We start from the raw sequence: 20157 nt of genomic DNA on the forward strand, positions 1-20157 counted from the left end.
CAGGGAACTGGGGAAACCACTACACGTGGATTGTTTTCCATTACAAACAAAGGTATTAGTCCATTTGAGCAAAAATCTTTCTTATTCTAGCTGACTGCCAATTGCTCTCCTCACTAGACTTTTATTCACCTTTTTAAACATTTAATCTGTACTTACTGGCATTCTTCCTTATGATAACCCTTGAATATAGACATATATGACAACATTTGGTAACTCTTTCATGAGACAAACTAAAGCTGATGGCATGTTATTTAGTCTTCCTTTTCTTTAACCACAGAAACATTGTAAAGAAAAAAAATAGTACATACATAATGTATATTTTATATATATTATATGCATATATAAACAATAGATCTAATATGTGTGCAGTATGTCATTTTATGATATAGTATATATAGACTTTATATTGCATACATATAAAATATATACATACATTTCATACATAAAATTATATACAATATTTTCAGAAAGGTCTCTTGTTTGCTTTAGTAATGAAAAAAATACTACTTTTGCTGAGATGCATGACTCATGTTGGCACAAAAATAAAGATAAGGCTGCTTAATAAGGCTGGGAATGTTAATAGGAAAGGCCATCTATCTACGCTGTACAGCAGTTTTATAGCAGTAAGTAATCATAACATATAACACTTCCAAATTTGTATAAGCATATTTAGCAGTGAAGCCACTTACATGTCTGTAGGTTTCTTCTCTGTAATATTTTTCTTTCCCTATAATTCTGTTGTATCGAATTCTGTGAGAACAGTTCAGAACAAAAAGCAAGTGTCAAGTTCTCAGCGGTATTGAGCATATCCCGTTGGTTGTTCTAAAATACCATGGCAGTCAAACCTTGCTGTCAACTAAATCAATTGTACATTGATTAATCCTCATCGTTTCCATACACTTTACATCCTGTGTGACTAGGTTATAGTCAACTAGCTCTAACCCTCTGTCCATCCCTTAACCAACCTAAGTATGAGGGAGTGTGTGTCTGTTGAAGGGGATATGGGCCAGGAGGGGAAGGTGGAAGTGATCTTCATGGCACTATTACTCATGTGAAGTTTTAAGAAAACTCTTATTTTTCTAAAAATCCTTCTTTATTTATTATTTATTTGTTAGTCTATTAGAAAAGTGAAGTGGGATTTTATTGCTGTCTTTCCCAGCTTGTCTGAAAAAAAATACATTTTGTTAAGAGATTGTCAAATATAACATAAGCCAGTATAGTTATTTGCTTCAAGGTATCCTACTCTGGCTTCCAGCATTTTCCTTATCTTTATTCTAGTGATTTCTTTTAGCGGGATTTTTGATACAAGGATGATAACACATTTTTTGTTGCTGCTTATCTTTGATCAAAGGGTACCACATATAAAATGCTGAGTTCTGTGGTCTTGATTGAGACAATTTTCCAATGTCTGTAATAGAAGCTCTGTGTAATTACATCTGAATTAGCCGTTTGTTTGGAGACTGATTTCTATGTCTGTTTTCAATGCTTTCTCATTTAACAACAAATGCAAGTAAAAAAAATACTGAAGACAACAATATTTAAGTGAAATATTCAAACCTTACTCTGATGCTGGGATTGAGATTAAGAACCCTAATAGAAGAACTAAAATGGTAGAAGAAAATAAAAGGAGTGTAACACGCACTTGAAAGATGATTATCCTTAGGAAAGGGACTTGAGGAAAAGAAGCATCATCTCTCAGGCACCTAGTGCACTGAGAAAGCTATTAGAGGCAAAATGAGTTGCACCTTTTTTTTTTCCTTACATGGAAGAGACAACTATAATTCAAGTCTGGTAGTATACCACAATTTCTTAGTATGATACGTTTGCCTAATAAGTTTTAAATCAAACCATTTTTACTGCTACTTTATGAAATCACATTTTCTGTAGGAAGAATGTGTTTTTTCTCTATTGCAACTCCAGCTAATAAGGGAGTGGAACAAGAAACGAACAATTACCTTGGCTTTTTCATTTAATATCACAGTATCCCAGGTTACATCTTCCCCAGGGATGTTACCACCCTGATCCATGATATATAAATCCTACTTTTTGCAATGTGGGAGATACGTGATATGATGTAAAAGCACGGGATTTGATATGCTATCAAAACAGAATTAGAAACTAGAAAGATTATTGCTTAATTTCACTTTTTAGTCATATTGTTTATAATCATATTTTACATCCTATCCTTTCCTTGTTTGTTGCCCGTTTAGCTTGCAACCTTTTCAGGATAGTAACCTGGTTTTCTAACTCACAGTTAATTGCCCAGCACAGCTTTGGTCTTATGCACTTAAAGAGTAACAATAACAACAATAATATTAATAACAGTAACAACAACTAAGTGTGGCTGGAATATTTCGTCAATGGTTTTCTCCACAAAAATTGGAAACAATAAGTCTCATTGAAGACAAAATTTTCACTGAATTTTTCTAGTTTTCACCAGCTGGGAAAACAAATGGTGTGATCTAGTGCCAGCTCTTTATGATGACTCAGCCACTAAGGCTGTTTGTACACACCACAGGGGTTTACTTTGGTTTAATTCTCCCTAAACTGAAGTGGTGAGTTTTTAAAAACACTGCTTCAATTTAGGGAGAATTGAACTCAAGTAAACCCCTGTGGCATATACACAAGGGCCGGGCTTGATCCTTACCTGGCTCTCCGGCAGTGGGGAGGGGAGGGTGAGCTGCTGGTGGGCCGAGTGGTCCCTGAGCTGCAACGGGGCCGGTGCTTCCCTCCACGGTGGCGATGGTGACCCCTAGGTGGTACCTGCCCGCAGGCATCCAACCCAGGTGGTCCTGGGGGCCATTGCACCTGCAGAGGGAAGCACCACCCACACCCCACAGCCATGGAGGGAAGCACAGCTCAGGCAGGCAGGCACCAGGGAGAAAAAAAAAGATCAGGCTCACTGCTTTTTTTTTTTCTTTCTGTCTGCAAGGGCTGCCACCACGCTGCCTACACGGGCTGCCTGCACAGCCCCTGAGCTGCATGGGGCCCAGTGCTTTCCTCCGCAGCTGTTGCACTCTGTTAGGTAGCAAGCCTAGGACACCTCAGAGGTGTTTTATTTTGCTATGTCCCAAAGTCATTTAAAGCACAATACTCCGCCCACAGTGTAAACAGCAGCACCATTAAAGCACAATACTCTGCCCACAGTGTAAACAGCAATACCATTAAAACGATGCAAAAGGGCATTGAAGCCTCTTTAAAGGTCAATTTTGTGGCATGTACAAAGGTCCTACCTAAGGGAGTTATAAACACAAATCAACCAGCACCTGGAGAATATACCTCTGGAACACACCGAAGTAGCAACTAGTATAAGAGTGTGTCAAGGATGTAAAGCTGAATAATACAGAAAGAAGGGAATGTGACTGGACTGCTCTGCCTACCAGTTCTTCTGGACTGCCAAAGTGATCCACAAGTAGCTGTGGAAAACAAACATAAATCAGAAAGTTCCTGGAGCTACTCCAACTTATACTGTGAAGTAGGTCTAGATTTCCAAAGGAGCAAAAACTGTTTAACGTCCCCAGGCTACACTTTCTGAGAAGGGCAACTGAAAATCGTAACCAAAATATCTTCATATCACATGACACAAAGTCATATTAACTCTTTTATTATTGTTAAAACTGTATCTAATTTGATAGCATTGCCCTTTCATGTTATCTCCCATTTGCCAAATGTATAACTTTACACCTTATACTTTGTACCTGATATACATCTACACGTTCAATTAGTGCGCCTGAATAACCTCCAGCAGTTTGCATCAGAGTTTATTGCTCCCGGGTGCACTGTTTATAGATGCACCTGGCACCACAGCACATTGAGCCAGGGTGGCACAGGGAGCCCCAGCTAGCAGAGGACCCCTGGGATTCAGCCTGCCAGCCCAGAGCTGCTCCGTTCCAACTCAATGTGCTGCAGAGGGGATGTCTGGGGCATATAGATGCTACAGTGCGGGGCTAGCCAGCTGGCAGCCCCTGCATTGTAGCACCCTCATGCCCCAGCGAGTCCCAGTCACCGTCTACACGTATGCTGCAGGGAAGTAAATAACTCTGCTGTAATATAGTACTTTTGTTGAGCAGTACTATCCTATTGTGGAGTTAATTAGTTTACTTGGGCCTAATAGGGGTGTATGTGTAGATGGTAATGCTTTACTGTGGTGCTAATAATTACTCAACTCCATAGTAAAGTGCACGAGTAGATGCCCCCACTGATACAATTATTCTAAACAGCCCAACCACAGAGCTTGTTACATTTTTGTACTGATTTTATAGATTTATAATAAAAATATTATTTACTTTATATTTCTAAATATATGTTTATTATTTAAAATTAGTCTTTGAACTTGATATGTATATTTACATATAAAGTATTCACACAGAATCAGACATGAGTGAAATAATTCTGTATTTTAGCATAAGACTACAGAAATCAAACGCCAGCTTTCAGGCTACTATCTTCAGGCATTCAACCATACATCCCATGGAATGGATTAAAAACACATTTGCTTTCAAATTTTTCTTAATCTTAAAAGAATATCAAGGACATTTTTAGCTGGTAGAATGTGAAAGTGAAATTGATAATGAACATAGGCATGTTCTCTCTTTCTTGGGGTTCCCAGAACTTTTCCTGGAAAAGGTGTGGATAAATTAATCCCGTAGGAAGGAAAAGCTGCAACTGATTCCTGGAAAAGAAAAACATGACAAAATACCCTGAAATACTTATATATTATGACACGGGTGACTGGACCATGAATTCTTGTGAAGTACTACATCGCTGGGATCTCTGGCCACGTGTAGGTAAAATGAGAGGCATGTGTACACAACACTTTAAAGTGGGTTAAATGCTTTTGGATCGCTTTAATGGTATCAGTTTTTGCACACGTCAGTGACATATTGCACATTAATTACAGTTGCTGTAGGAAAGTTGGCGGTGTAACGCATCTTAAATGACTTGGGATGCAGTCAATTAGAACTCTGAGGAGTTTTAGTTTTCTGCCCTACAGCCACAGAGTAAAGCACTGGGCTCCATGCAGCTCAGGGGCTCTGTAGGAAGCCCTGCAGTTTGCCTGGCAGCAGCCCTGGAAGGCAGGCTCTGCCCAAGAAAAGCAGCGAGCCTGATTCCGCCCCCTGGAGCCTGCCTGAACTGCGCGGGGTCCCGGTGCTTCCCTCCATGGCTGTGGTGCCCCTTGGGACTGCCAAAGTTGGGTGCCTGTGGGCAAGTGTCGCCTGGAGGGCAGCCCGCCGCTGCCGTGCAGGGAAGCACCAGGCCCCCTGCAGCCCAGGGACCGCTCCACTCGCTGGCAGCTCACCCTCCCCTCCCCGCTGCAGGAAAGGTAGGTAAGTCAGTGGGGTGTGTGCACAACACAGGGGTTTAAAGGGCCCTAAACTGAAACAGTGTTTTTAAAAACCCACCGCTTCAATTTAGGGCCCCGTTTCATCTACACATGCCCTCTGTAATTTACTCTTAAGAGTCTCAAAGGCACAACCAATTTACTTGATTAGAAGAACTCATTTTAACTTAGATTTAGAAGAACTTGTTTCCCTGAGATGTGAACATTTTATGTGGGCTCTATAATGAGGTTGGTTGAGGCATACAGCTATATATATTTTTAAGTGTGGTCCATTTTTAATATGGAACACCAAAGAGCTTCATAGAGAAGAATAGAATAAAAATGTTCCCAAATTATAGTTTCAGGACTCTGTTCTGTCTCTGAGAAACAACACATGATTAAGTTCAATATGGGATTTATAAAATCTGCTTTTAGCCATAAAATATACTCAAAAAAGAAGGGACAAGGGGAACGTGATGTGCTAAAATTACCAGTTCTGATGATTTATACAGGTTTCCCTCGATTTATACAGTAGATGTGTTCCTGCAGCTGTGTGCATAAATCAAATTCGTGTAAAGGGAACCCAGTTTATAATGTAACAAATAGGGATACATTCCCACAGCGGTGAGGGAGGGAGGGAGTGAGGCTGGGGCTAGAGAAGGGGCAGGGAGAAGGGCACGATGCAGCCCAGCAGCTGCAAGCAGGCGGTGTTGGCTGCTCCAGGGCTGCAGCAGGGGTGGCACCATGCTCTTTCTAGTGCTTTGGGTGGGCACTCTCAGGCTGCTGCAGGCTTGGGCCGGCAGTGGCACCGGGCTCTTCCTGCTACTCGGGGTGGGCAGCAGCCTGCAGTGGGACAAGAGCAGGCTGCTGCCCCTGCTGCAGCCCTGGGACTGGCTGACACCACCTGCTTGCAGCCACTGTGTTATGACATGCCCCTCCCCCTGCCCCTTCTTCTACAGACATACCTCAGCATGCCCTGGGCCTCCGCTTCTCCCCACTCAACCCTGTCCCTGGTGCAGCAGGCCTGGGAGCAGCCAACACCACCTGCCTGCACCACAGCAAAGAGCAACCCAGGGGCTGGACTGAGTGGGGACAAGCAGAGCCCTGGAGCTGATCGCATGAGTGAATTTACCTTGCATATAATTAATTTGGGGTATAAAAAGGGTCATAGCATAAGAGCGAATTTGCATTTATAGAACCCACATAAATTTAAGAAAACCTGTAATTGATTTAGTCCAGTATAATAATTTTGCAGATAAATATGGGAACTATTGTTACAATTTGCTATACTAAAACATATCAAGTATAATAGGCTTTAGAACAAAAGAGGGCAACATGATTTATTCTTAATCTTTTTAGTTGCTTTTATTTGTTCTTTCATATTCCAGAGATGGAAAGAATATGATACCCGAATCTTTGCATTATTTTCATGCATAAGGTTTGCCTTACTACTCTGTATACACATAAAAATTCAGATGAAATTCTAATAGTGTGGCTGTTTCATAACGCTTTCTGATTATGATTCTAATTACATAGAGCATGTTGCTGTTGTGCCCTCTCCCTGCTGGTGTGTACCTGCACTTAGTCCCAGATATGAGTAGATGCTGTGGTGGAACAAGTTCAGCATGGGGCAAAAAAAATTGTGAAATTTCCCTGCGTGTCACAGTCCATCTCCATGACTATTTTACCATGTATGTACAACAAAATAAAATGAAACAAGGAATGGATTTTTAAAAACTAATTTTACATATTCTCGTCTCCAGCATTTAGAATAGCAATTCCAACAACTCAAAGAGAACAAAATTTCAAGCCAAATTTATCCTTAAATGGACTTTGTTTTTTCTGCTCAGAAACTCCTACTCTGTTTTGCACCTGTTTGACTCTTCCTTAATCATGATTTCTTATCATTTTGACGTCCTGCAGCCTGGCATGATAAACTCCAGAGTAACCAAAATTGATTTCACTGAAAACATACATACTGCCAATTAGTCTTGACATTTTTCTTGTCTATTTGGTATGTTTGTAGAGGACTAATGGAGTACAGAAGTCTTAGAAATGAATATGTGGAATGGAATGAGGCCTCCAAAGAAGGAGAAAAAATGGAAACAGTTGGAAATATAGGGGAAGGATGGTGTATAAATGTGGTAAACATTTTTTCCCCTAAACACAAATATGTAACAGGGATGGCACAGCCTGAAAAAGACACCCAAACTCCAAATCTGAAACTGCAGCATGCAGAGATAAGAAAACCTCATACCTAAAACTCTGCAATTTCACTTTAGGGAAAATAGTCCAAAACTCCATTTTCTTCTAAAAACGAGATGCCATGTAGTTTAATAGGAATAGCATGTTTCATCAGGAGCAGAGGCATAACTACAAGTGTTGTGCCCTGGGCAAAACCCTGCCAGAGGGCAAGAGGAAAGGGAGGGAAGGAGTCATCAGCATGGTCAAGCTTACCAGGTAAATCAGGGGGCTGTTGCTGCCACATTGCTGTCTACCTGCACATGGCTGCTACTGCTATTGTGTGGGGCTGCTACTGCTGTGGCACACTCACTAGGGGACTGCCATTCTAGTGCCCTCTGCAAGCAGATGCCAAGGGCTAGTGCACTGCTCACTCACTGCTGGTATGCAACCAATCCATAGATCTCAAAGCAATTTTCAAACAAAATCAGCATCATACTCCACATTTTGTAAACAGGGAAACTGAGGCTAGGGATAGTGCATTGACTTGCCTTAGGTCAGCAGGCCAGTTCCACAACCAGGAATAGAACTTAAGTCTTCTGAGTGTCAGCCTGGTTTTTATATACTAGGCATAGATTAGGAGCCAAGAGACCCACGTTTCATTCTTAGCTTTGCCACTAACTTGCTCTTTAAGGCTGAGCAAGTCTCTATGAGCATATCTACATGTGTATATCAATGTGAAGCAATAAACACTAGGGCTTATTGCTCTGGAGTTTATTGTTCCAGGTACGCCATCTGCACATGCTCATGGGACCACAGCATCTTGAGCCAGGTCAGAGCTGTTCTGACCCAGCTCAGTGTGCTGAAGAGGGGCTGGCTAGGGCATGAGGATGCTTCACTACAGGGCTAGCTGGCAGGCAGCCCCTGCACTAAAGCACCCTCATGTGGGGTCAGCATTCACACGTGCACTGCTGCAAAATAAAAGACTCTGCAGCAAGATAGTTCTAGTTTTTACGAGTACTGTCCCATTGTGCAGTCAATTAGTTTACTCCAGGTTAATAGGGGTTCACATGTAAATGTGCAACATTTACTGTACAGTTAATTAGTCTATAGTGTAGTAAACATCTTGTGTAGATGTGCCCTATGTCTGTTTTTCCCACCTGCCTTTTATCTACTTAGGGCAGGGACTGTATTTGGATAATGGCTGGCAAAATGAGACCACCATACCAGCTAGGGAGGCTAGGTGGTGCCATAATAATTTAAAAAATAGCATTTCTTCTGCCTGTAATGAGGATTTTTATAGAGTTATCACTGAATTTAATCACAAAACCAAACCCTGATTTTCATTTCAAATTCTTACACTTAGTCCAAATGTTTACATAGAAGAGGTTTGGTGTCATTCACAATTCATATTATAGTTTTCATGTCACTGACTTAAAAATAATCTTGTTTCTTGAAAAAGGTATTTTTTGCAGATGAATGGGCTGCTGCCAAACCCAGTGAATCCATATGTTGAGTAGCTGACTGTTTTCTTGTCCCCCTCTGCTTGTGACATAGTAGCATGTATTAATGTTCCTCCTGCTACAATGTGTTATCCTTGTCAGGCTCTAATATGACTTAACATGCAAAGATTTAAATAATGTGTGGTATAGTATCACTCAGTGCTAGACTGGACACTTGATACTAATGGATAAAATTGGAATAAACAGTTATCTCAGTACACCCAAATGGTAGCTATATGGCTGTTTAACAGTTATTTAAATGTATTTTTGATTAGGGCTATGTTGAAATACTCAGAGCAGCCTCAGCCACTAGTACTAGCTGCAAGATAAAGATTGCCACCAAAATTTGATCGAAGCGTGCATAGGATTAAAAATCTTGTAGAAAAATACAATGTGAAAAAAATCCTGGATTGCACAGAAACCAGAGTTCTGAGCTTTTACAAGCTTACAAGACTATTTAAAGTTTAATGAAATAATGGAAGTCTGTCTTTGGATCAGGCCTTATATCCTCAAACTTTGCAAGTGACCCCCACCTAGATGACCATTACTGGTCTTCAGATGATCAACAAAGCATATCTCCTTTCACCCCATGCTATATGCCTTCCTTTCCTCCCTGATCAAATCACAGATGCTTTCAAGAGAGTATGTGACCAGGTCCTACTGTTCCCAGACTGGTTATGTCTAGATGCTATGTGTGATGGCTTCAAACACTTCTGTGTCTACCACCTGCCAGACCAGAAGCAATACAGTTATGTCTATGAAGTGCAGATGGCAGGCTTAGTGCCACAGAATGAAAGAGCTAGTGAGCCCACTGCATGGGGCTGCTTCCACATACTGGAAGTTGCAAGTGAGAGGAACAGTGGAAAAAACCCTGGTCATACCCCGGTCACTCTCCTTTTCAACATCCACTCTCTGCCACTGTGTGACATGGGATACTGGGCAAGATGGACCTATGGTATGACCAAGTAAATGGTAGTTCTTATGAAACAGATGCAGCAATGCAGCATGTTTGAGGGTGCTGCTTCCAGGCATAATTTTGTAGTTTAGACATGGCAACTGAGAAGTATTGTGCTTTGAGATCAATAACTGAAAAGTGTTGTGTCAGAGATGGGCATTATCATCGCTGTGGTTATATTGGGAACTCTGCTTGTTATTATAGCTAAGATAGACAAAATGTCACAAATATCAGGGTTCTAGTTCTAAAAGTGTCATAACACAAAGTGGGCCAGTACCATGTAGCATTAATACCAGTGTAAAGAGGGGGTGAAACACTTCTAAACAAGATTCTGATTTTTGAAACATGTGAATATTCATCTTTGCAAGGCCATGCTAGCGGCTGGTGTCAGACTTGCTCACTTTCTAGGCCTCAGCTGAGGCCTATGACTAAGTAGCAACAGCAGGCCTAACCTTCTCCCCAAACTGTGCTGCCCCATGCCATAGTCTGGGACCTGATCTTCCCTGTGAAGACCGAAGCAAAAAAGCATTGAGCACTTCAGCCTTTTCTGCATCCTCTGTCACAAGGTTACCTCCCCCATTCAGTAAGAGACGTACACTTCCCCTAATCCTCCTCTTGCTACTGACATACTTGTAGAACCGCTTCGTTACCTTTCACATCTCTCGCTAGCTGCAACTTCAATTGCATTTTGGCCTTTCTGACTTCATCTCTGTATGCCCGAGAGATGCTCTTACATTCTTCCCTAGATATTTGCCCAAGTTTCCACTTCTTATGTTTCCTTTTTGTGATTTATTTTACTAAAGAGTTCCCTGCTAAGCCAAGCTGGTCTTTTGGCATACTTGCTAGTCTTTGTGTGCATCAGGATGGTTTGTTCCTGAACTCTCAGTAAGGCTTCTTTAAAGTACAGCCAGCTCTCCTGGACTTCCTTCCCCATCAGACTGGCTTCCCAGGGGATCCTGCCCATGAGTTCCCTGAGCAAGTCAAAGTCTGCTTTTGTGAAGTCCAGGGTCCTTACTTTGCCACTCTCCATCCTTCTTTTCCTCAGAATCCTGAACTCAGTCATTTCTCACTGCTGCCCAAGTTGCCATCCACTACTACATTCTCCACCAATTCTTTCCTGTTTGTGAGCAGCAGGCCCCTAGTTGGTCGCTCCAGCACTTGCACCAGGAGGTTGTCCCCAACCCTCTCCAAAAATGTCCTGGATTGCCTGCGCACTGCTGTATTGCCCTCCCAGCAGATGTCAGGGTGATTGAAGTCTCCCATGAGAACTAGGGCCTGTGATCAGGAAATTTCCACTAGCTATTTGAAGAAAGCCTCATCCACCACTTCCTCCTGGTCTAGTGGTCTATAGCAGACCCCCACCATGAACGACATCACCCTTGTTGCCCTCCCCTCTGACCCTAACCCAGAGACTCTCAACAGGCCTATCTTCAGCTTCATACTGGAGCTCTGAGCAATCAGACAGCTCTTTTACATAAAGTGCAATTCCTCCTCCTCTTCTCTCCTCTCTGCCCTTACTGTACAGTTTGTACCCATCCATGACCATGCTCCAGTCACATGAGTTATCCCACCAAGTCTCTGTTTTTCCAGTCACATCATAGTTCTGTGGCTATGCAAGGACTTCCAGTTCTTCCTGCTCATTTCCCAGGCTCCGTGCATTTGTGTCCAAGAATCTGAGGTAACTAGTTGATTTCCTTGTTTTCTCAGGAAGTGTGAGAGCACCTCCCCTGTTGCCCACTCCTGCTTGCTGTTCCTCCAGGTCTCCTGCTTCCCCATCTACCTCAGGGCTTTGGTCTCCATCCCCCAGCAAACCTAGTTTAAAGCCCTCCTCACTAGGTTAGCAAGCCTGTCTGCAAAGATGCTCTTCCCTTTCTTAGTTAGGTGGATCTCATCTCTTCCAAGCAATCCTTCATCTTGGAAAAACATCTCATGGCCAAAAAAGCCAAAGCCCTGCTGGTGACACCACCGGTGCAGCCAGGTGTTGAGAACACAACCTGAGCCCCAGACCTCCTCACCCTCTCACACGGAGCCCTGTAGTCACTTTTGATATGTTCAGGGTCTCCCCTGGCAGTATCACTGGTGCCCACATGGATGTGCAGCATGTGGTAGTAGTCAGAGGGCCGGATGCTTCAGAGCCTCACCACCTCCTCCTGTAGCTCTCTTGCCTATTCCCTGATGGACTCCAAAAGGAGGCACCGCTCACACCACAGGCACTCCCTGATGTGGCTGTCGCTGGAAGGAATCTGCAAGCTGCAGTCCCCACAGCGCCAAACTTGGACTTGGGTGGAAGTCTCTTATCTGGAACGGGCTCCCAAGGGAGGTGGTGCTCTCCCCTACCCTGGGGGTCTTCAAGAGGAGGTTAGATGAGTATCTAGCTGGGGTCATCTAGACCCAGCACTCTTTCCTGCTTATGCAGGGGGTCGGACTCGATGATCTATTGAGGTCCCTTCCGACCCTAACATCTATGAATCTATGAGTCTCAGTGGTGAGCAGTCCTGCCAGGACAGAAACCTCACAGGTGCAAGTAGAGGCAGTGGCAATGGCTCTCACATTGCAACATCCTCCAGCCATTTCACTGGGTCTCTTAATCTGTCTTCTCTCTCTCACTGCTTTTCTTCCAAGCACATCTTCCCTAGCAAACTTTCCTGGAAGCTGGCCTGTTTATTGCTCACTGGCCCCAAAGCGTTCCTTTTTTTTCCTGCTTCCTCACACAAAGCTGAAAGGATTGCCCCTCAAAAAACGGAGGGGGGCGGGGGGGGCGGGCATGAACTGGCCTACAAACTACCTGCGAACTGCTTACCCTGTTTGCAGCCCTTGTTCGCTGGCTCCGTGGTCGCCTGGGGAGTCTCCTTTTATACCCTGGTGGACCTGGACTCTCTCTGCCCCATTAGCGGGGCAGAATTTTTCACCCATCCACTCCTATTAATATGTTAACATCCTGAAACGAGTTCTTGAATCAGAATGTAGCATTTTACATCTACTTTAGCATTTATATGAGTGCCTACCAGACAAAGGGAAGAGAAATAGAATCTCACCCAGTAAATTTTAGCTATTTTCACTAACCAGGAAAAATGTTTGTTGTGAAAAACTAGAAAAATGGCCAACTAACAAGAATCAGCCACCAGTCTGAAAAGCAACAGTGCTTATAACCTTATAACCAGCCAAATATATTCAATAGATAGCCAACACCATAACTGTTAGGCAGATGTACAATATAGATTCTGTGAAGAAGCAGAACTTGGTGAAATGATATACTTTGCAAAACTTGGTGAAATTATACACTTTATTTAATATTTGTATCTCTGTATAAACACTATTACTTTTTCATGTGATCACAGATGGAATAGCTGCTATGTGGGTCATTGTAAATCTAAATAGAATGGGCAGTCGTCATTTAACATAATTGGTACAAGTATTATGGAGAATCGATATTTCAGTAGTGCATGGTACTTGTCATTGATTTAATGGAATGACTTATACTGCTGTATTATCTTGGACTTAATGTTTTTCCAATCAAACCCTGAGCATCCGCTATAGATGCATCTATGATTTCCTTAGTTACTAGGTCCAATTTTAAATGCACCATTTTAAATAATTTAAATGTGACCATTTCACTTTTCCATTGCAATATTACATAATATAAAAGAAAACTATAAGACCAGACAAAGCTCCAATGATCCAACTTAGTTTCAGAACATTACCTTCAGTGAGCAGCTTGGGTGAGAACCAAAGGGCTATGAGAAAAATACAGGCAGATTCCATTTCATCCAAATGGAGAGAAAGATGAAATGTCATCTTGCTGTCACCGTCATGAGATAAACAGATACCGTTCTGGTAAGTCTCTGCTATGAGAGCGCACTAGGGGGAGTGGCATGGGCTGGAAGACACCTACCTGTTGAGATTTGTTTGGAAGAGAAATACAAGTACAGATTGAGAGAACAGACAGAAGTGCAGCTCCCTGCTGTTAACTGAGAATGCTCTGCAGGAAGCGTTTTGTATTACAAAGATTTCCTCCCCCCAACCCGGAACAAACAGAAGTTCACTGTTGATCCCAGGGGGTAGAGGAATCTAGCTGCTGGCTGCTCCCCTAGCAACAACTCCTCCTCCTTGCCAGCACCAGCTGTTTTCAAAGCGGGAAGGGGTAATTCAAAATTAGACTTTTGAAGGAGTGAGAAACATATAAAATACTGTTCTTATTAAGATGATTTAGTCAATCAAGTCAAGTCAATGGTAGTGATAAGTTTGTTGTTCTTAACAACATGGTAATTTACTGCATAAAAGCAAAGTTAAATGTTATGCTGAAATACTTAGAGCATACAATTTAAAATGTTACTGAAAAATATCCAGGCCTGAGGATGAAGGGGAGAAAGGGAGTAGGGAGGGAAGCAGCTGTTTTTCCTGCCTCAAGCAGAAAAAAATTGCTATCTAAAGACATAACTTAAAAAAGAAATAAAAAGATTTAAAAAAGGACATTTAAAATGGTTACTAGACATAGCAAAGTAACTGAGCAAAATAAATCATCTCAGAAAACTGACAAAAGCCTGAGAACACAAAAAATATGCAAACAGCTGAAGGGTGAACTAAACCATAATAAATAGACATAAATATTAATAAACAAAAATAAATAGAAAAAACCATTTAGAAGCCAGTGCCATGATGCTATGTTAAATTTTATTAAATTCATTTACTTATACAGCTTAAAGGATGCAGAGTATTATATGCAATCAGTGAAAAATATGGACATCAACAAAAAGTATTTTGCTTAAAGGTAGCAGGACTGCCCTTCTGTGCCAGCAAATGGGGTAATCAGGTGAAATTCACATATCCTGTAAGTCAGGGATGGGCAAAATACAGTAGCCCACGGGCCAGATCTGGCCCACCAGGCAATTCCATCTGGCCCACAGGCACCCACCAATTAATTGTACTTTGCCCACACACGTGCCTTGCTCCCACCCTCATGAATTGAATGGCCCAGACTAGCCAGTACGTACAGCCTCCAGGTGGGGTTGCTGTTACTGCCACTGCTGCAGCCACCAGAGGACCTGCTTAGCTTTCCTGGCATCCAGCAGCTCCTCCTTATCTTCATGCTGCAGTACTCGCTCTGGACAGCTGGTAGGGAAGTGACAGGGGCAGGACTGAGCTGTGGCAGGGGTGGGGAGGGGGAGATGCAGCTGGGCAGGGGCAGGGAGCATGGGGCTGGGGCTGGTGGAAACACAGAGCCCGCAGCCAGGGGGCAGTGGGAGTGTGGAGCTTGGGTGGGCAAGGTATTGGTGTGAGGGAGGGTGGAAGGATATGGGGACTCCCACATGCTCTCTCCCATGGTGCACAGCCCCTGCTGCTAGTGGCAGCAGCAACAGCAGGCCGGTGGGTGCTTGGGACACTTGTGGCCAGCACAGGTGCTGCCACCTGGCAGCGTGTGGCTCCAGCCAGCACTGCACATAGTGGCAAGGAGTGCAGCCAGGCCAGCCTGTCTCTATTGTGCAGGGCTCCCCATGGCACACATGCAGCTCCAGGCACTCATGCACCACCGGGGGAGCCCCACATGATGGAGCTGGCTGCCTTCCTCACCATGTGCAGGTCCTGGAACTCCACCAGAAGTGGTAGAGAGCACCGCCCCATTTTCATGGCCACGGAGAGTGGGTAAGGCAGCTGGCTCCATTACATGCGACTTCCCTTGGTAGTCCCTTGGTGGGCTGGCCTGGCTGAAGCCACATACCGTAAGGCAGCAGCACTTGCACGGCCCATGACCTCCTGCCTGCTGCTATCGCTCTGCCACCAACAGGGGCTGTACACCATGGGGAGAAGTGTGGGGGTCCCCATGGCCCCTACCTTCCCTAACACCCCACAAACCCCACACATCCACACCCTGCCCCTACATATGCACACATCCGCAACATACCCTACACCCCCTCACACAGGGCCACACCCCCTCACAGCCCCCCCAACACAATCTACAAGAGTAAGACTTTATTTTTTATTATGTAATCAGCTCTATATACACCACACAAACACAAATCATGAAAAAATATTTTTTTGTAATAAAATTATGTTATAGTAGGTTTTTGACTTGTAGTCTATGAATTGTGGTTTTTTTCCTGGTTCAGATGGGGCAAGGGGAGGGACCTCTGGTGGCAAAGGTCAGGGGTTAAGGGTGAGACTGTCAATCCCATGATGGTGACCTGGGGGCAGGGCACCTGTCAAGGGGAGGGGCTACCTTTGGTCCTCTGCAGCTCACCAAAACTCACTAAGCGGTCCTCCAGCCAAAACAATTGCCCACCCCTGCTGTATGTGCTCTCAATTCACATTCTCTTTCCAGAAATTTGGAAAAAAATAATTATCCAAGAGATTCCAGAATATCAGTATTCAATACATCTGTGCTGTAGAGTTGCTATCTTCGCTGGAGTTATAGCAAAGAAAAATTTGGCCTGCTGTAGCAGATGAAATATTTTATACTTCAATATTGACATTCCACCCAAAAATTCCTGCTGAAGAATTCAAGAAAGAATCAAGAGATGAAACTGACACACAACAAAATGCCAGACCACAGAATACAAATACAAACCTACAGTGTAATTATGATGGGGAAGAATGGCAATTACGAAAGATTAAATTCAAGGACATAGCAATGAGTGATATGACATTTTGGTAAAAGTCATAGGTGCTGTCAGATTGCATTACTGTTTCTGCTTTAACACACCACTGGGTAAACAGAAGTCAAAGAAAACAAATTCAGAAGAGATGTCAACTGGCTTATTCTCACATAAAGAAAACATATGTGCCTTTGAGTGATCCATAGCTTAAAATACATGTTGATTGTTGCATTCTGTCCTATTCTGTTAATCCCACTGTAAAACCCATACCCCTTCTCTAGTTTTATCACAAGGTGTTTTTGCATCAGTCACACTTTTTTGGTTCCCGAATCCTTTTTTGGATTGCATCTTTGTGGGCCTAAAAGGACAAAAACAATTCCAATGAGCTATGCTAAATTAGTCAAAGACACAGTCCATTAGGTTTGTTTTCATAATCATCATCAGCAGCAGCAAGTGTAATGCTGGACCATTATGGCTAGACTGTGTTTAATCACCCTCCAAATTTTGCACTTGAATAGGTTCTTGTGCATTTTCTGTTTTCTGATACTCAGTAGCCAGGCATGTGCTCTTCCAGTAACGTGTTTATGAGACCTAATTTGCAATCTATCCTTATTTAGCAAAAATTTATAGCAAGTGCTTAAGTTTCATTAAAATGAAGAATCCCATGCTATGGTCTTGTTCTAAACAGGGATGGGACACAAGTATGAGCTTCACTGGTTTTTTTCAACCGAGGCAACATTCCATTCTGCTCTACCATGCAGAACTTTCACGATGAGGTGCAAAATTATATCAAGGGGGTTTAGGGTACTGAACACCACACCTGAGATTAAGCTCCTACTGCAAACACTCTGAAGATGGCTTTAAAGGGCATGTGCAGTTGACACAAAAGTTAATGTAGACTGCCCAAAAATTTTTAACGCGGCTTGTGTTGGTGCGGTACATTTTTGTTTGCACGACACAGTGGTCGTGTTTGCACAAATGGCACTTTCGAGTGAGTTAAGCCCCTGTGTGTCATTCCCCACAGATTTCAGTAGAGGGAGTCAACTACCAATTTACCTCCTAGAATGTCTTACAGTTTACCTCCTAGAATGGAATGCAGCAGCCCCTCATGGCAAAGGGGATTCATTACAAGTCTTTGGAGTCTCTGGCTGTTCACATAAACAAAATCCACAGGTGAAGCGGAGTAACAGGAAAGTGATGCAAATTAAAACATCTCTGAGTAGTGTTACTTTAAGGCATTAAAAGGACTTTAAAGCAGCGGGAAATCCCAGGTAGTGCAAATACAAACACAGCTGCATCGACATAAATGGGAAATTTTGTTTTGGTTACACATGCCCAAAAATAAAAACAATTGAAAAAGCTTTGAAAAACACAAATGAATGCAGTTATGCTGCACTCAGACATTTTTGTTGCAAAAAGACTATATTTGACAAGTTTTAAAAATGCAAAGACTTAATATTTTCTTGTCAGTTTCCTGACAATATTTTAGTTTTGGATTATGCTAAAGAATCTAATTTTTATCTAATCTTTTAGTGTGATTACTTGTTCTCCTAGGTACATAATTTGGGTAAAACTGCAGGATCTGTTTCAACTATAGAACAATGACACAAAGGATTCTGGTAAAACCACCAGCAACAGGATCCCTTTTAAGCCTTGTCTTCTAGCATTTTAGGGAGAGAAACCAAAAGAAAACCCAGTCTCCTGCCACAGTCAAAATGCAGTAAAGCCAGTCTGTGCTTGAGTTGTTTCTCGTCTTAAGATATTAGTTGCAAAAAACACATGTAGCCTATGTAAACAAGAAATATAAATTAATAGAAGGGCTAAATTCATACCTAACAAACTGGTATTGCTTGAATTAGTCAGGCCTTTAGTCCTATGTGTTTGTACATATTATTTATTGGAAAACCTTATTTAGAATTTAATATTCTTGTTCCCGTCTCAGCTATCAACTTTTCAGTAGGAGCAAGGACTAAGAATCCTGTTCTCTCCATAAATGCATCTTTGACATTAATGGGATTTACTCTGTATATGTTATGGAGAGTAAAGAAACTACTTACTACCTCAACAGAACAAAAACAGCTTCTACATTATTACAATGGGTTGGAAACAAAGGGATACATAAGGAAACACACAGTAATGTGATACAGGAGAGTTGGTCTTGACACTGGGTCAATGATTTCTAAGGTCAACGGGATCCAGGCATCATGTAAAAAATATTACACACAAATTGCATGGGAGAAAGTTGGATGTTCATGGACATGCATGATTCAGCTGACTGATCTCTGAGGAACATGTGTCTTGCTCATAGAGGGCATTTTTCTGGAAAGTATTTAGAAATACAATCAGGTACTATACAAGTTGGAAAAGAACACCTGAGAAGGTAGGTGATAAAAATGGGCACAATGATAGCATTACCAAAAAGAACATGGTAGTGAATGAAGAGAAACCTCTTCTCTCTCAGCTACCCGGTAGTCAGTTAATAGATATTCTACACTTATTCCATGCTTGGTCTAATGCAGTGTTGTCAGTGGAAAGGCAATGAAATCACAGAAGCTAGATCCAAATTTAACTCCTCCTAGAATTCAGAGTGGTTCAGAGTTGAGGCAGGAGTGATCTCACAAAATTTCGCAAGTGAATGAAACATGAGGTAGCAAATAAAATGGTCACTATGAAGTGTGGACCAAAGGGAAGGGCCTTGCCTTTACTGAAAGTGATTTTAAAGGACTTTACATGAAAAATAAGTGAAAAATGGTAACTTTACTTGTGACTTTTGGGAACTACGCTTTTCACTAAATTGTACATGACAGGCTTGAAAGAGGAAAACATACAGTCAATAAGACAGACTCCAATTATAGTTCACTCTAGAAGCGTTTGTGACTTATGCCAAAAAATAATCACAGTGATTCGTCAATAGAAGACACCTATTAAATCTGTGTAAAGAGTTATGTTATTCTTCATGTAAGATATGACTTTTCAGGTCATTTAGGGATCTTGAAGATAGGACATCTTTGAGGTATATACTATAAAACTATATACTATAGATTTATTGGAAGAGGTTTATAAGTGATTCTGCAACAGGGATCTTAAAACAAAATTGCCAACTACATAGTCTTGTGTAACCCTCACAATTATGGCTTATTAGGCAAAGCACTTTCCTCTCTAAACCATCATCACTGTTTGGCTATTACATTGAGATTAATCTTCCAATGAATCTTTTCCAAGCCTTAATCACCTTTCTTTTCAATAGAGATTGTAGCAGTATAGGCAGTGAATTGATGAATATGAGCAACAGGTAATACATATGCCACATGTAAGTGCTGACGGGAGGCGTAGGGGGGAGGGCACAAGTCTGCACCACTGTCTCCACTGCTGCTGGGCTTGGGTCGAGCCAGGCTGCAGCCCCACACTCCGCTGTTGGTGCAGAAATCGCACCACCGCTGCCACACTCACTGCTGCCAGGCCCTGGCTCTGGCCAGGCTACAGCCCCATGTCCCATGCCCCAGTGGTAGTGCAGAAATGTGTGTGTGTGGGGGGGAACATGCTCCCCCATGCCCCCCCCCCAACGTGTTGTCAATGGGCTGGTTTAAGTGTCTATGTGCTGTAGGTTCA

General features: G+C 42.5%; 1 protein-coding gene across 3 annotated transcripts in view; it reads right to left on the minus strand.

The window, feature by feature from the left end:
• Nucleotides 1-20157, minus strand: part of KCNB2 (potassium voltage-gated channel subfamily B member 2) — a 356221-nt gene that overhangs the window by 183776 nt on the left and 152288 nt on the right. The window contains exons 1-2 of one of the 3 annotated variants that reach the window (XM_059723983.1): nt 2648-3018; nt 690-750 (exon numbers count right to left, since the gene is read on the minus strand). The exons of the other annotated variants lie outside the window; for them this stretch is intronic. Of the exons in view, the coding sequence (XP_059579966.1) occupies nt 690-750; nt 2648-2844 (258 nt within the window). The 5' untranslated portion in view covers nt 2845-3018. Of the gene's footprint in view, nt 1-689; nt 751-2647; nt 3019-20157 lie in introns of those variants that run through there. 3 annotated transcript variants of the gene reach the window in all.

The sequence above is a fragment of the Alligator mississippiensis genome, chromosome 3, assembly GCF_030867095.1.
Source record: "Alligator mississippiensis isolate rAllMis1 chromosome 3, rAllMis1, whole genome shotgun sequence".
Lineage (NCBI taxonomy): Eukaryota > Metazoa > Chordata > Crocodylia > Alligatoridae > Alligator > Alligator mississippiensis.